This window comes from Rattus norvegicus, chromosome 1 (genome assembly GCF_021556685.1).
Source record: "Rattus norvegicus strain SHRSP/BbbUtx chromosome 1, alternate assembly SHRSP_T2T, whole genome shotgun sequence".
NCBI lineage: Eukaryota > Metazoa > Chordata > Mammalia > Rodentia > Muridae > Rattus > Rattus norvegicus.
Genome location: NC_141534.1, coordinates 218,512,775 through 218,530,302, shown reverse-complemented (window position 1 = coordinate 218,530,302; position 17,528 = coordinate 218,512,775). Strand labels below are relative to the sequence as shown.

Below are 17,528 nucleotides of genomic sequence, written 5' to 3'. Positions count from 1 at the left end.
GCAGAGGCAGGTGGATCTTTAAATTTGAGGCCAGTCTCAGCTCTATAGAAATTTCTAGAATAGCCAGAGCTTGTAGAGGCCCTGCCTCAAAAAAAAAAAAAAAAAAAAAAGCTTTAGTCTTAGTACCAGTATTTTTGTCGACATAGCCAGTACAGAGATAGCGAAGGCTACATAGACGGTCTCAAAACAAAATTAGTAATCTAGTGAGCTATGATCTTCACCCCCAAGGCCCTGGCCATCATGCTGAAGCCTAATTGGTAAAACCCAGGTTAGCTAGGTAGGTAGGGAAAGTTGCTAGTATTGAGTGGTTTTGTTTGAGACAGGGTTTCTGTATAATTCTGGCTGTCCTGAAACTTGCTTTGTAGACCAAGTTGGCCTCAAACTCAAGAGATCCACTTGCGAGGTTGGGGATTTAGCTCAGTGGTAGAGCGCTTGCCTAGCAAGCACAAGGCCCTGGGTTCAGTCCCCAGCTCCGGAATAAAAAAAAAAAAAAAAAAATAATAATAATAATAATAATAAAAGAGATCCACTTGCTTCTAACTCCCAAGTGCTGGTTGAAATTTTTAGATGGCAAACCCAAGAGCTCTTCTAGTAAACCTTTGGTGTGACTAGGACTCTCCTCCATTCCTTGGACCCAGATGCTGCTGTAGGAGGGGAATCAGATGGGGCACTGGTAGGCACGGAGCATGACTTTAACACAGATCAGAAAGACAAAACAACTCATTAATCTCCCTTGAGGGTCTGTGTTAGGTGGGTCACCTCCATTTTGCAGTGGTTTTGCTCAGGATCTTAGAAGGTGCCAAAGAGCTGGGTACAAATTGGAGCTGGGCACAAATGCTCTTCACCCAGCAGCAGAGCTCTTGCTTCACTCAGTTCAAAAATCAGGACCAGGTGATTTGAAGATACAGGTTAAACAGGCTCAAACTGTTTGGGACAGCCCTAGAAGTTGACACCCAATAATGAGTCCACTTAGCTCCAGTTCAAAGGAAAATTCTAATTTAGTGCTGTTGTTACTTGGCCACTCCCTTTTAAGAGGGAGTTGTGGGTACAGAGCTCCAAAGCTGCTCTGCCTATCAATGGGGGCTGTCAAAGCCACCAACTTAACCCTTTTGGTTCTGGTATTAAGCAGTGGTTTGCTGGCTGCGGAAGCCCACGACGATCCCACCCAGAAACGACAACATCACTAGTGAGGCTGACAGTCTTGCTGTAATTGGGAGGAAACAGGCTGCAGCATGTTTGGCAGATTGAGAGTCACCAGTAGCCAAAGTCAGGTTTGTGCAACTGTAGGGCTCAGAGCCCCCCCCACCTCACATGGTGAGGAGAAGGTGGCAGTCAAGTTCTAGATGACCCAGATGATTAAGTTGGTCCCTGGGATAGTTTTACTTCCTCACCTCACTCTCCAGAAGGCAAGGAAGGGCATTGTTTCCTCTTGCTGCCAGTTACCTTTAGGGGAGGCTGGTCTGGGTTTATAAAAATCTCATGGTAGAGACAACCTCCCCACTGGCCCTAGCTGGCTTCTGTTCCCTGCCACTTCACAGCAGAGGCCAAATCCAGAACCAGTGTGTTTCATGGGCCTGAGGGTAGGACAGAGTGGCCAGAGACAAGGGTGGGGAATCAGGGACACTGGCCATTCTTAGCAGTTCCAAGGAAATGGCCTTTCTCCCAACTACCCTGCACAGGCTCAGTGGCAATAGTGGCCACCTGTCCTTCCAGAAGGGTTCCAGGCCCTCCATGGAGTGGCTCAGAATGAGGGAGGAGGGTTCAGGCAAGGAAGACCACAAAGATGATGAAGAAGACAATGAGGATGAGGAAGATTTTGACCATGAGCCACCGATTGGAGGTGACTGACTGGAAGTACTTGAGGATCTCTGAATGGGCGGCCTCAACATCCAGCTGGGCTCCAAGCACATTCTCGTCAATCCTGGAAACAGGAGATAAAACAGAGAGGAACACTGGGTTGAAGAAGGTTAAAGACATCCATTTATTGATATGGGAAGCTGATCACAATATGTAGAAGTAAAAAGTATTTGATACTACGTTAACTGTGTGTGTGTGTGTGTGTGTATACACATACATACATACATACATACATACATACACACACACACACACACACACATATCAAGTTTTTTGAGGGTAGTAGATCATGTTTGATTCTAGCTTTAAAGTGTCCTGCCAGTTATTAGCTTATGATTGAATTATTTAACCAGTCTTATTTTCCACATCTAAAAAATGAGATAAATGATATAAACCCTACTCCTTTCATGAGATTTCTTATTTATCTGTTTTTTTTTTTTATTTAAAGACTTATTTATTTTATGTATGTGAGTACACTGTCACTGTCTTCAGCCACACCAGAAGAGGGTAGGAGATCCCATTACAGATGGTTGAGAGCCACCATGTGGTTGCTGGGAATTGAACTCAGGACCTCTGGAAGAGCAGTCAGTGCTCTTAATCACTGAGCCATCTCTCCAGCTCCTCATGAGGTTTTAATTTTCAGTGAGTTAAATGAGCCTCCAATCTATATGAGTACCCCAAATGCTGTAAGTTTTACTCATAAACATTTCCTGCTTTTTTTTTCCAATAATGAATATGTATTGCATTGTGATTAATGGGGAGAGAAGTTCAAACCATTATAGTCAGAAAATCCTTGTTGGGTGATGGGAACATCTTAATATAGACAGGAACTCAAAGAATAATACAACTCTTACATCCAGGGAACATTATCTTGGGGGAACAACTCCTCAGAGGAAGGACAATTTTGAAAACTCACTGAGGCAAACAAAACTTCCAGCCAATCTACATATACAACCCTTCTATTTTTGGTTGTGAGCCTAGCATTTAATGGCTGAGCCATCTCTCTAGCCCTACATATATAGTCCTAAAACCCAAATATTGTGGCTGGGTAGATAACTCAGTATTAAAGTGCTTACTTGGCAACCAAGAGGACCTGAATTTGGATTCTAGCACCCACAGAGCAAGCTGGCCACAGTCTTTTTTTTTTTTTTTTTTCTTTTTTCTTTTTTTTCGGGGCTGGGGATCGAACCCAGGACCTTGCACTTCCTAGGCAAGCGCTCTACCACTGAGCCAAATCCCCAACCCCGCTGGCCACAGTCTTAACTGTGCCCATAACCAGAGCACAGCAAGTAAGTGTAGAAAGAAAAGAGCTGGGTTTTGCTGGTTGAAAAAACAAACAAACTAACTAACCAACCAACCAAACCAACAAAAGCCAAGTTTTAGGCTAAGGGAGGCCCTATTTCAAGGAGAATAAAATAGTCAGACATGGTGGCATACATCTTTAATTCCAGCCCTTGGGAGGCAGAAGCAGGCTAATTTGAGTTTTGAGGCCAGTCCAGTCTCCAGAGTGAGTTCCAGGGCTACACATAGAAACCCTGTCTCAAAATTTTTTTTAAAATTAGATAAAAATAATTTAAAAAAAAAGGGGGGGGGGGTTGGGGATTTAGCTCAGTGGTAGAGCACTTGCCTAGCAAGCGCAAGGCCCTGGGTTCGGTCCCCAGCTCCGAAAAAAAGAAAAAAGAAAAAAGAAAAAAAGAAAAAAAATTATAAGAGGACATCTGATGCCTCCTCTGGTCTACACATGCTCATACAACATAACACACATGCCTTGAAAGTAATTTAAAACCCAAATACCATCCTATGTAACAAGATGTTTCAGACAAGGTAGTCTACACATAAAGCAGGACAGTCCACTAGGATTGTATTGCCTACTGACATAAAAGTCATTTGAGCTCACATAACTCTACTCTGTGAATGGTAAAGTCATCTAAGGACAAATTTCAGACCCAGCCCTATCAGTAAGTGAAGCATGATGCCATACATCTTGACTTTTAAAAATGGATCTGTGACACAGAGCCCTATAGGGGCTGAGTATGGCCTATGTGGGGCCTAGAAATAGAGAGGAAGGGCTGGACAAAGGGCTGCAAGATTAAGGTCCTGTGAAGACAAACATGAGGACTGAGTTCATCTCAGTGTCGTAAATTCAGAAGCCTGAATTGTAGTTTTTTTGTTTTTTGTTTTTTTCTTTTTCTACATTGGAGAGGTCAAAGTATCAGGTTCATAGCTTTTGGCCATAACTACTTTGTTTCGTTGTTTGAGATGGTTCTGTGTAGTTCTGGGTCTTGGAACTGATTGCCTAGACCTGGTCTGGTCTCAAACTCAGAGGCTCACCTTTGAGTGCTTGGAATTAAAGTCATATGCTATCAGGCCCAGCCCTTTACATTTTTTAGTGGAAGTAATTTGGTTTTGTTTTTTAAAGAATTATTTAAGGTATATGAGTACACTATAGTTGTCTTCAGACACACTAGAAGAAGGCATCAGATCCCATTACAGATCCCATTACAGATGGCTGAGAGCCACCATGTGGTTGCTGGGAATTGAACTCAGGACCTCTGGAAGAGCAGTCAGTGCTCTTAACCGCCGAGCCATCACTCCATCCCTGTGAATACATTTGTTATCTCACAATGAATAAAGCTCACTATGGCAATTATAAATAGCTTTGCTTAACAAAAATAGATAAACCTGATAAATGCAACCTGGTATATAAAAGATTACAGAGGAGCTGGGGAAGACGGCACAGCAAGTAGGGTACTTGTCTGACTGAGACCCCTGGGAGCCATATGGCATATGGTAGGAGAGAAACATCCCCACAGCTGCTGTGTTACTTATGCACCAACACACCGCAGACAACACTAATTCTGCTGGCTGTCTTTTATTTTTCTGAGACTAGGTCCTACTGTGTATCCTTGGCTGACCTGGAACTTACTATGCCTGGCTGGCTTGGAACACACAGAGATAACCTGTCTTCAACTTCTGGTATTGAAGGTAATGTGCCACCATGACTGGTGGGAAAAAAAAAATCCTTTTTCAGTTAAAGTGTCAAGAGTTTAAGGCCAGCCTGGCCTACAGAGAGAGAGTTCCAGGACAGCCAAGGCTACACAGAGAAACCCTGTCTTTAAGAGAAAAAAAAAAAAAAAAGGGCTGGAGAGATGGCTCAGTGGTTAAGAGCACTGACTGCTCTTCCAGTTTAATTCCCAGCAACCACATGGTGGCTCACAACCATCTGTAATGGAATCCGATGCCCTCTTCTGGTGTGTCTGACAGCTACAGTGTACTCGCATATAAAATAAATGAATCTTTAAAAAAAAAAAAAAAAGTCACAAATAAGGCCAGGCAAGGATGGTGGTACAGGGCTTTTAATCTCAGTATTTGGAAGGCAGGAGTCAGTCACTCATACTCAAGAGTTCCATGCCAGGACTACAGAACAGACTGGAAAAGCCTTCATAATCAAGTATATGTAACTTTTGTCTAGATGGAGCTTTAAAATTTTTTTTTACATTTATTTTGTGTGTCTATGTGTACATATATAAGTATGCATGTGCCATGGCCCTCATGTGGAGGTCAAAGAACATGTGGAAATTGGTTCTCTGTCACTATGTATGTCCTAGGGATCAAACTCAGGCCATCAGGCTTTATATAAAGCAAGCAACCTTATCTGCTGAGCTTTGCTTGAGGTTTTCCCTCAAGAGGGAAAAAAGCTAAAAACAGGGACTGAGTGTTTAACTGAGTAGTAGAACACTGTCCAGCATGTACAATGTCCTGGGATTGATCCTGGGGTGGAAGACTATATCTGATAACTGTACTCCTTGAGATAAAGACAGTCTGACATTAAAGGCTTCCTAATGAGATACAAGTTACACAGCATCTTCTTTCAAGCTATTCCATACTAAGTAATATGAGCAGAGCTACTGAAGCCTGTATTTGGTTTTTCCAAATAACATATTAGAGAACCAAGCTTTTCTGTTCTGAAGAATAGTAAATAGTGACAAGGCCAGCAAACAACTTCAAACTACAAGAACTGCAAGGCATGCGGCCTTTCCTCTTGACAAGGCAGAAGAGTCAGGAAATAAAAAGGACATCAAGGGGCTGGAGAGATGGCTCAGTGGTTAAGAGCACCCAACTGCTCTTCCAGAGGTCATGAGTTCAATTCCCAGCAACCACATGGTGGCTCACAACCATCTGTAAAGAGATCCGATGCCCTCTTCTGGTGTGTCTGAAGACAGCTACAGTGTACTTACATATAATAAATAAATAAATCTTTAAAAAAAAAAAAAAAAAAAAGGACATCAATCAGGAAACTCCTGCACCTCATTCTGATGCTGGCTGACACCTCAGTTTTCAACATAATGACCAGACCTTGGTAAGAACTGCAGTTCCCCTTCTCAGGTTCACTGTCTTTCTGCTTCGTCCTGAGATTCTTTCCTGAACAAAGCACCCATATCCCTCAGGCTCTACATACTTCTCAGGCTGCTACATCACTAACAACACTGCCATTTTCTGCTGCTGACATTTTAAATCCAGTGAGCTGCTGTCACTGTCACTGGTCTTAGCTCCTGCCTTTGCTCACACTGGGGTTTCAAGTATTTGAGGCCATACCTAGCTTTTGTGTGGGGTGCTTGGGATTTTAACTCCGGCCCTTGCGTTTGTGCAACAAGCACTCTCCGCCACCGAGCCATCTCCTCCAGCTCTCTCCAGATCATTTATTCTTAATTTTTGAAGTAAGAGCTTACTAATTGCTAAGGGTGGTCTTACCTGGCTCCCAAATTGTGATTTTTTTAAAAAACTGACAGGATGGTGTGTCACCTGTCTATTATCTAACACTTGGGAGATAAAGGCAGGAGATTAGGCAGGCTACTCTTATAAAGTGAATTTAAAGCTAGTCTGAGACAAGACAGGAGAGCCTGACAACAGAATGAAGAGAACACTGGAAACATGTTTGTTTAGTTGGTTGTTTTGAAACAAGACTTCACCAGTAGACCTGATTATAGCAACTTGCTATATAAACCAGGCTGGCCTCAAATTCAAGACATCTCAGTATTGGAGAGATAGCTTAGCAATTAAAATTAAGAGCACTTGCTACTTTTGCAGACGACCTACCTGGGTTCAATTCCTAGTACCCACATGGCATTTCACAATCATCTGTTAACTTTAGTTCCCAGGAATCTGAGCCCTCTCTTGAGCTCTGTGGACACCAATGCGTAAACACTGTTCCATACACACAAATGCAGATAAGACTAAGACACATAGATAGACAGATAGATGACAGACAGACAGACAGATAGACACACACACACACACAATCTAAAAACACTAAATCAAAAACAATAAACCTTCAGATCTGTCTGACTCTACTTCTGGAATACTAGGATTAAAGGCATATGCCACAATACCCAGTTTTAAAAATTAAGACTTATGGGCTGGAGAGATGGCTCAGGGGTTAAAAGCTCTAACTGTGCTCTTCCAGAGGTCCTGAGTTCCATTCCCAGCAACCACATGGTGGCTTACAACCATCTGTAATGGGATCTGATGCCGTGTTCTGGTCAGTGCTGGACTGTCACCTTTACCTGGCTGCAGTTGCCAAGCTCGTGCTACTAGGCTTGTACAGAAAATGCCTTTACCCGACAAGGCCACTGGCTATCCCTGAACTCCCTATGTAGACCAGGCTGGCCTCAAACTTACAGAGTTCTGCCTGTTTCTGTCTCCAGAGTGCTGGGATCAAAGGCATGCGTGCATCACCACACCAGCCCCTCAGTAAGTTCTTACTGAAGGAGTAGAATAGAAGCAGGGAGTAGAAGCAGGTGAATTAGGACTGGTGGGTAGGCAGGATTCACTCCACTCTTCCAAAGAACACCAAGCTGTGACACCTGGGGACTTCAGGATATCAATGCATGGAGAAGAGTAGGCTGCACTGTATGTCGTGAGTGTCTCACCTCTGAATTGTTTCCTCCTGTTCTTTAACCATGTGTGCCAATTGTTGAAAAATGGAGCCCAGCTCAACAATTGTAGACTCAATGTTCTGCATGGTGTCTGCCCGACTCTGGATGTAGGAATCCTTCAGAAGAAGAAAGCACCATGAACTGGGGCTGAAGTATTTAAGACATTTTCACCATGACACATTCCAAACACTATGGGGAGCACACAAGACAACAGAGAAACTGGTCCTCTGGACTTCAGAGCTTGAGTACCTGCTCATCAATGAGCTGAAGCTGCTGGCTTGTTCTAGGGTCCATCATGTCGATGGCCACGTCCCTGGAGGCTCGGGACTCTCCTCCCAGAACTATGGGACCACCTCCTGGAAAGGAAAACAGGACATGGTATATTTTAATGGTTAAAAGCAGTTGGCACACACCTTTAATCACAGTATTCCTGAGGCTGAGGCAAGAGGATCTCTATTGAGTTTGAAGCCAATCCAATCTGCCAGCCATGATAACATAGAGAGACCCTGTCTGTCTGTCTGTCTGTCTATCTCTCTCTCTCTCTCTCTCTCTCACACACACACACACACACACACACACACACACACACACACAGAGCACACAAGTGCAATTCAAGCTTAGCATGGTGGTGCATGCCTTCTATACTAGCAATAGGGAGGCAGAGGCAGTTCAGTCCTCAGCTAACAAGCTAGAGGCCAGCCCAAGCTACATGAGGCACTAGCTTTAAAAATAAAAACACATTGAAAATCCACTGGCACTAGATTTAAATCCAGCTCTGAATGGATTATTTGATCTGAGTCTCAGTTTCCTCATCTGTAAAATGGAACTAACAATAGTTGCTTTTCCAAAGGATGGTTGTGAAAATTAAATGAGAGAATGTGACTAAGTACAGAAAGTCGACACTGTCATTTTTCTGATAAAATGTACAGTACCATTCTGGCCATTCCAATCTCCTACTCTACTGCTGTGTTTACACTCTAAAGTTTACAGGATGCTACTAAACCCAGAAGAACTTAGCCCTAGGCTTCCCACAGTACTTCTGACTTACCAAGGTTGTTGGGGGCCAGAGGCAGTGCCGACACTGGCGCCCTGGAGAACTGTTCCCGACGGTTCCTCTGCTGTTTCAGATTCTGATGTTGTGAAGAAACAAAAAGATCCTGAGTCTCTGGACAGTAAGGAGGTCGGCCCCAAACCAGAGTGCTACCCACCTACAAATCCCACTTACTTCAGTCCTCACTTCCAAAACAGACTTGAAGTCATTGGACATGGAAGCCAGTTTTGACTAAAAGGCAAGGACAATTGGGTTATTCAAAGAAGATACTTTCTGTTCGTTCCCTCCCTCTCCTCCCTCCCCCTATCCCCAAAGTCCCACCTGCAATGAAACTACAATGGTGTTGGAATGGGTCTGCAGATGCCGGCCACTCTGGCTGCCCTTGGCCCTCACAAAATCTTGAAGCTGAGCAATTTGTTTGTTGAGGCTATTGATGTCCTGGAAGAGACCAGAAGAGCATTAAGCAGTCTTCAGTCACTGCCGCAACTATGGCTGTCTCCGGCAGGGAAGACAGAGAAAACCCACTAGTGGTGTGAGTGTCTAGTCAGGTTAGAAGGTGGCACTAGGATGTTCAGGCTCTGTTCATTCCTTACAGAGGAAAGTCAGAAGAGGGAAACTGGATTCAGCATTTGTAAATGAACGATTTGTCTGCCCACTACCTTTCTGCTCTACCCATAAGGCCACAGAGCCCTTTCACAGGCAAAGCTTTGTACCTACAAAAGATGCTGACTGAGTACCTGAATATTACTCAGGAAAAGACAAAACAGCAAATCTTTACACAGAATTTCTAATATTGCAAAAGATTAGCTATGACTTATTTCTTCAAATATACAGTGACTTCCTATCACAGCCTATGTGTCACCTGCATTCTGTTCTCCCATGAGGGCAAAAAAAAAAAACCTGTCTTGATATACTATGACCCAGGAAAGTACCAGAATGGAAGTCATCAAGAATCATGAGTCGAGGGGCTGGAGAGATGGCTCAGAGGTTAAAAGCACTGTCTGTTCTTCCAGAGGTCCTGAGATTCCAGCAACCACATGGTAGCTCACAACCATCTGTAATGAGAACTGATGCCCTCTTCTGGTGTGTCTGAAGAGAGTGACAGTGTACTCACATACATTAAAATAAATAAATCTTAAAAAAAAAATAGTATGGGGCTGGAGAGATGGCTCAGCGGTTAAGAGCACTGGCTGCTCTTCCAGAGGTCCTGAGTTCAAATCCCAGCAACCACATGGTGGTTCACAACCATCTGTAATGGGATCCGATGCCCTCTTCTGGTGTGTCTGAAGACAGCGACAATGTACTCACATACATACAATAAATAAATCTTAAAAAAAAAAAATAGTATAAGAGCTGGAGCAATGGCTCAGGGGTTAAGAGCACTGTCTGCTCTTCCAGAGGTCCTGAGATCCCAGCAGCCACATGGTGGCTCACAACTATCTATAATGAGATCTGGTGCCCTCTTCTGGCCTGCAGGTATACATGCAGACAGAATCTTTTATACATTATAAATAAATAAATCCCTCCTCCTCCTCCTCCTCCTCCTCCTCCTCCTCCTCCTCCTCCTCCTCCTCCTCCTCCTCCTCCTCCTCCCTCCTCCTCCTCCTCCTCCTCCTCCTCTTCCTCCTCCTCCTCCTCCTCCTCCTCCTCCTCCTCCTCCTCCTCCTCCTCCTCCTCCTCCTCCTCCTCCTCCTCCTCCTCCTCTCTTCTTCTTCTTCTTCAGGGAGTATAATGGCCAGCAAGATGGCTCAGCAGAAAAAGAAGCTTGTTCCCATGGCTCAAAACCTCAATTCAACCCCAGGAACCCACAACTCCACATGCATGCCATGACTCTTAGGCACCACCCACGAAAACAAATATAACTTAAACATTTTTAAATAGTGGGGCTGGAGAGATGGCTCAGCAGTTATAAGCACTGGCTGCTCTTCCTGAGGTCCTGAGTTCAATTCCCAGCAACCACATGGTAGCTCACAGCCATCTGTAATGGAAGCTGATTCCTTCTTCTGGTGTGTCTGAAGACAGCTACAGTGTACTTATATACAATAAAGAAATCTTTTTAAAAATTCTTTAAATAGTCTGAGAAATATACTTAAGATAAAATTTAAGCATCTCTATAGACTTTCTAAGTACACCAAACCTCCCTCCTCTCCAGAACCCTGGACTTACTTTCACTGATGACATGTCTACCTTCCTCGAGTTTCTGACCCAAACGCACTTCTAGGTTTGTATGCCATAATAGCTCCTTCCCTTGGGGTCTAGCTTAAGAAAAGTACTATTCCCACACGGGAACTCAAGATGAAAGCTTCTAATCTCTCACTATCTCCTTAGCATACCTACATGAGACTGTAAACTATAATCTATGATAATGGCTGTACAGGTAAAATCTCCTGATAATCTATTAAGCACTTACTGTATACGCAGTACTGTATCAAATATAGTAAAAGGTCTGGGGTATAGGGCAGCAAATGCAGGCCCTGGCTTTCTTTCCTTGCACCCAAACAAAGCCCATTGACTGCTTTTTCTGTATTTACCATTTAAGCTTTTGCATTTAAAACCCCCTCTTCGGGGTTGGGGATTTAGCTCAGTGGTAGAGCGCTTGCCTAGGAAGCGCAAGGCCCTGGGTCTGGTCCCCAACTCCAAAAAAAAGAACCAAAAAAACAAAACAAAAAAAAAAAAAAAAAACCCTCTTCTACTTAACTCTTCATCTATTATCTCCAGGTCACAGCTCCTTTGCTGCTTTCTCCATTTTAGTGACTGCACCGTCTGGTGAAAGATGCCTAGTTAGTCACGGTGGCTTACACTTAAACACCACCTACGGCAGGCAGACTGTTTTAGTGTAAGCTAGTCTATACTGAGTGAGACTCTACTTTGTTTTAAAGATTTATTTTTATGTGAATTGATGTTTTGCCTGTATGCATGTCTATGTAAGGATACCGGATCCCTTACACTTGGAATTACAGGCAGTTGTGAGCTGCCATGTGGGTGCTGGGAATTAAACTCAGGACCTCTGGAAGAACAGCCAGTGCTCTTAACTGCTGAGCCATCTCTCAGGCACAGAGACCCTCCCTTAAAATACAAACAAAGAGGCTGGAGATCTGGCACTTATTACTCTTGTAGAAGACACAGGTTTACTATCAACAACTATATGGTAGTTCAAAACTAACTGCTACTGTAGTTCTAGGGTACCCAATGCCCTTTTCTGGTCTCACAAGCATCAGGCACACATGTGGTACAAACAGATACACAAAACACTCATACATATTTTTAAAAAATGTTTTTAAGCAGATGTGGTGATGCATACCTTTAATCTCAACACTTGGGAAGCAGAAGCATGAATGCAGGGCAAGCCTGGTCTATATTGCAAGACCCTGTCTCAAAAACAAACAAACCCGCACCTCAAAATTCTCCTTTTCGTCATAGTCATTTTTGGCCTTGTCTTCCAGTATATATTCTAAATCTGTCCATACCATGTCCTTTTGTACCTCATGTACCCTAACCACCTTGTTTACTCTCAAAACATCTCCAAGAGCCTCCTAAGTGACTACCCTCTGTCTAGTCTGCTTTTCTAAGATCTGCTGCCTAAATAATGCCCAGTGTGATCCTCAAAACCAAAACCAGGGTACTGTCATCACTCTGCTTGAAAGTCAAGAGCTTAGAGCTGGAGAGATGGCTCAGTGGTTAAGAGCACTGACTGCTCTTCCGGAGGTCCTGAGTTCAAATCCCAGCAACCACATGGTGGCTCACAACCATCTGTAATGAGATCTGATGGCCTCTTCTGGTGTGGCTAAAGACAGTGACAGTGTACTCACATAAAATAAATAAATCTTTAAAAAAAAATCAAGAGTTTATCACACAATTTAGAATACAACCTAAATGTAAGTTGATGTCTTTATGCGGGAAGACAGGTACAGGATAGAACGAGGCCTGTCATTGGACGAGAAGGAAGGATGGAGAAAAGTTTTAGAAAGGAGATAAGGAGCCGGAGCCAGAAAGAGAAGGAGCTGGGAGAACATGGCGGCAGATGTTAAGATTCTTCTCTGCCCATAGATACAGGTTGTTATGACCATTTTTAAGGGATGGGTGTGTACAGGATCTTGTATGTCCAGATGGGCAAATTATATCTTAGCAATTGGATCAGAGGCTATTGTGTGGTATGTTCTTTCATGTGGCGACTTAACTGAGTCCACAGTAAGAGAGTAGAGAGAGGGGCTGGGGATTTAGCTCAGTGGTAGAGCGCTTACCTAGGAAGCACAAGGCCCTGGGTTCGGTCCCCAGCTCCGAAAAAAAGAACCAAAAAAAAAAAAAAAAAAAAGAGAGAGTAGAGAGATAGGTGGTCTCTGTATGAAACTGGTGTGGCAGCGGCCCGCCTTGGGTAGAGATGGGTAGAGATTGCTGTGGGGCTGAGAAAGTAGCCATCGGCAGTGTGAGATGGGATGGCGCTTAGCAGGTGAGACACTTTACTAACAGAAATGAAAATATCAGAGCAGATGCCATGTGGCCCTACGGTGCCAGCACTAGCTCGGATAAAAGAAATCTCTATTTTACTGCAACACCTAAATGCCTAAGCTGCTTTATACAGGACCCGTCTGGCCACTGCCTACTTCCACCGTATTCTGCTCCTGGGCTTTCCTAACCCGTTGCACGCTGCCCACACTTGAGGCCTTTCCTCTGGCTATGCCCACTTTCGAAATGGGCATTCCCACTTTTTGAAATGCATGTATTCAGATGAATTACTTTTTCTCACTATTCAAACATAGCTCAAATATCACGTCTTCAGCCAAACCAGTAGTCTTGGCCTTGAAAAAGTCAGTGTCATGGATTGACAGAAACAAACAAAAGATCCTCACAAGATCTGCCTTACTGATAAGACAATGGCAACTCAGAAATTAGGAGTTCACACAAGGTCACAACCTAAGTGGGTGACAAAGCCACTTCAAGTTCTTCAGAATGCAGTGGGATAGTTTTTAAGTGGTAAGTGGTAATATCCCAGTAGTAATCTAATATTCTCTTCTATCACCACGGCACACCTTAAATGGGGCCTGCTTGGAAGACCAGCATATTTGTACTAGAGCCACACAAGCTGCCTTTTTAGCCTCTAGCCCGTCCCATCCACATTCCAGACCAAACTCTGTGCCCCGCAGACCAGTCAAAGCCCACAATGCTCTTTACAACTAGCCACTCAGTTAACAACCAACTTCTTGCCAGTCACTCATGTCGGTAACCAACAGTCAGGTCAGGCCAGACACTATTATCAGCATTTCTAATGTACATGTGACCAAGCAGAAAGGAAGATCCTGGTGACACATGGTATAATCCCTGTGTTTCGGATGCTGAAGTAGGAGAATCAAAAACACCAGGATGGAGCTATGCATGGTAGCATTTGCCTTTAATCTCAGTGCTCTGGAAGTAGAGGCAGGCACAGCTCTGGCTTTGAGGCTAATCTGGTCTACAAATGAAGTTCCCGGATAGCCATGGATACGTAGGGAAACAGGTCTTAAAACATACAAAAACACGGGCCTGGGCTATTTATGTAGACAGTCTCAAAACTGAAGCAAAGCAGCTGCTCCCGGGGCATCTGTGCACCTTTTGTTCCCACTACTTTTCTTCTTTTTGAAAAAGTAGAAGGGATGGAGGGAAGAAACAAACATAGGTAATCACAGAGAACGTAACACCCGATACTTGAACCTTCCCTTCGCTTTGTTTGTTTGGGAAAATTTCTCTGCAACCCTGTCCTGGAACTTCACTATGTAGACCAGGTTGGCCTCAAACTCAGAGATCTGTATCGTGCCTTTGCTACTTTGTGGACCTCCTTTTCCCACTCTTCCTCACCCACCCCACAACATATACACACTCTGTGCTCCCCTATCAACTAAATAGGAGAGAAAGAAGGGGAAGAGAAAAGAGATAGAGGTCGGTGAATCTAGTTTCTTTCTTAGTTCTTCTTTGAGCATGACTACTAACTCCCCTTGAAATAACCACCAACCCTACCTCTTGGGGGTGAGGGGGCTTCTAGCATTTATATACCCTGTGAACAATTCCCAGAATTCCAAACATCACACAATCATAGACTATCTGCAGCTGGCCAAGTTCGAAGCAGCCCCACAGACCTACACCTGTGAATACAACAAAAACATTCTCCTCACTACAGAGGTCTGCCTGCCTCTGCTTCCTGAGGGCTGAGACTAAAGACATAGGCACCACCTGGTTGAACTGCTGCATATAGCCTCCCCAACCTACCTCCCAGCTCAGATTTCACATACTTGGTCAACCGTCCCAGAATCCTGCTTCATTCATCACTTTGTAAACCTTTTCTATGCTAACACCTACTCATTTTAAGCCAAGGCTTTTGATGCCAGGTAACTCGCAAGGAAAACGAGCCTTTGAAGACAATCATCTTGCTTCACAGTTCTCTCACCAGCATCTAGAACAGTGCTTTATAAACACTAGACGATCCTAAGTGTCTACTGACTCAATGGAGGAGCAGGGTGTTTGGACACGGGTCTAGATACTTACCCTGGGGATTCATGGCGATGGAAAATGATGGAAGTAATCTAATTAGAATGCTGGGCTCTCCTGATGGCTAGCGGCTCACCTGTTTGATGATGTATGTTAGTTCCTCAATTTCTACTGCTTTATCATCAAAGAGGGACTTGCGCTTTGCCACTGCAGAGACGGATGAAACATTACAACATGTGAGGGTAATAGCAAGGCTCACAGAGCTAGGATAGCAGTTCCGTAATAGAGACACTTGCCTTAAGGTAGAAATCCCCAGCACCGTAGGAAAAAATAAAACAAAACCTCCATGAGCCTCACCTCCTAGTACTATGTTTCACCGTCCCACCTAGGAAAGGCCTCCCAAACACTCACGGATTGTTAGCTTCTCCAGCTTGGCAAATGTATTGCTGAGATCTTTCCCAATGCGCCTGCAAATGATCATCAGTGAGAAAGTTGTGGACCAATTCCATTCAGCCAATCCCAGGCAGATCTACTTCTTAAAACACTGTGTCACCCCACCACAAAGCCCCTCTTAACTCACCTGGCCATGAGGGTAAACTCGCTGCACTGCCGGGTAGCGTGCAGAGCTGGTTTATTTGTTTGGATTCCATTCTGAAAAGGAGTATCAAAAAGTTGCTACTCTAATTCCCTTCGCTATTTATGCTCAGCTTTTCACTGCTCCCTCACATAAACCACTAAACACTCTAGTGCTGCTGGTGTCAGACAATCTAAATTTATCAGTGGTTTGTAGCTAAGAAAACAATTAGATGCAGGCTTGAATCCTACATTAGGATTAGGTTTGTGGTATTTAGGACAAGTTACTTAAAGTATTCTCAATTTCTCCTGAAGACAATTCTTCCTCTCCTATTGGTAAGATTCGACTACTTAAGAATTGTTAAGCAAGTTTAGACAACTAGCAAACAAAACCTAAGCATTAACTAAATGGGCTCACGCCGGTCTTTCCACTCCAGGTCCTTACCTGACGGCTCTGCAGCGACTTGCAGGCAGACAGGAACTCCTGGGTCCGATCCCGGCAGGACATAGTGTCGGGAGGGGAGGGGACCAGGGCCACCGGGGTGGGCAAAGGAGCGATGTCACTGCTGCTATTGATAGCAGTTGCAGGGGACAGAACCTGTGTCTTTGAGAGACCCAGGTAGACACCCTGATCCGTGTTCTTAGATCCGTAGCGTTTCCGCGGGATCATCGAGTCGCATAACCTCGGACTGTTGTGGAGAGGAGAATGTCATTCTCCAAACGGCCTGTTTCCCCAAACTTTACCCTCAACTAGCAAATCCTCAGTCCCTTTCCCGTATTTGACAGACTTTCGAGCCCAAGGCCACCCGCAGATCCTGCACCCGGGACACGGCGAGAATGGTCAGCTTCCTCCAGGCCCAAGGCGAAGCCTCCTCAGATTCTCCTTCCAACTTGGATGACTACAAGAACACCGGCCGGGAGCCCTAAAGTCGAGAAAACAGCCACAGCCTGGTCCTGCGGCCCTGAACTTCCAGCCAGACCTTTGCAGTTGGCCCAGGTCTTAATCGTGCCTTCTGGTATACGTGATTTCCTTCACCCTTTCATAGAAAACGGCAACGGACCTCCAGAGGTGGGCACACTCCAGAGGGCGGAGGGGGGGAAAAAAACCTCTTAAGTGTTTATTTGAAACAGGAAGTCCCACCTCCGTCAAAGTTCCGCCTGTTGGAAGACTACAGCCACTGATTGGACAGGGCCGAAGTTTTTCTCAACAAGACCTTTCCTGATTGGACACCGGGATATTCGCTTCGCGGAGCCGCCAGCAGGACTTGCCCCTGGCTCCCTTCCCCCCCAGTCAAGCTGCTGCCCCGAACTGAGCCGACCGACCGAGGCTGGACTCCTACTGGAGCGAAACCCTACCTCTTCTGTTGCCTACCGCCACCGCTACTCTCCTCAGGTCGTTGCCGCCTCCTCGCCGGACTTGTAAGCAGTGGAAGCCGGACCAAAGAACTGGAGCCGCCACGTCACCTACACGTACCCCTAACCCCGTGACGTGGCTACTGCGCCACGCCTCTTTTTTAGCCCAGTGACAGAAGGAACACACCCCTGCTCATGCAAACTCGACTCCGCTCTCTTATTGGTTAGACTGCCGCTGCGGCCCCGCCCCTAAAGAGCAGAACAGATCTCGAGGGGCTGGGCTACAGGAGCCTTAAAGACTC

The 17,528-nt window shown here is 44.8% G+C and overlaps 1 protein-coding gene and 1 long non-coding RNA gene across 4 annotated transcripts; one reads left to right on the top strand and one right to left on the bottom strand.

Annotated features, from left to right (window-relative positions):
* Positions 1-1,187: 1,187 nt before the first annotated feature.
* Stx5 (syntaxin 5) lies at positions 1,188-17,347 on the bottom strand. Of its 3 annotated transcripts, none has more exons than NM_031704.2 (11): positions 17,230-17,347; positions 16,319-16,562; positions 15,881-15,951; positions 15,712-15,767; positions 15,437-15,507; positions 9,166-9,282; positions 9,019-9,075; positions 8,842-8,923; positions 8,043-8,149; positions 7,788-7,909; positions 1,188-1,921 (listed from the first exon to the last, which is right to left on the bottom strand). In NM_031704.2, exons 2-11 carry the CDS (start codon positions 16,541-16,543, stop codon positions 1,762-1,764), a joined length of 1,068 nt encoding a protein of 355 aa, NP_113892.2. In that variant the 5' UTR covers positions 16,544-16,562; positions 17,230-17,347; the 3' UTR covers positions 1,188-1,761. The 3 variants fall into 3 exon arrangements, with proteins under 3 accessions (NP_113892.2, XP_087443430.1, XP_087443423.1); XM_087587304.1 differs by lacking the exon at positions 17,230-17,347 and adding an exon at positions 16,695-16,959; XM_087587297.1 differs by lacking the exon at positions 17,230-17,347 and having other exon boundaries at positions 16,319-16,959.
* On the top strand, positions 3,882-7,286 carry LOC147997045 (uncharacterized). Its single transcript, XR_015652907.1, has 2 exons — positions 3,882-4,380; positions 5,128-7,286. It is a non-coding gene; the product is annotated as an uncharacterized LOC147997045 (long non-coding RNA).
* Positions 17,348-17,528: the final 181 nt, after the last annotated feature.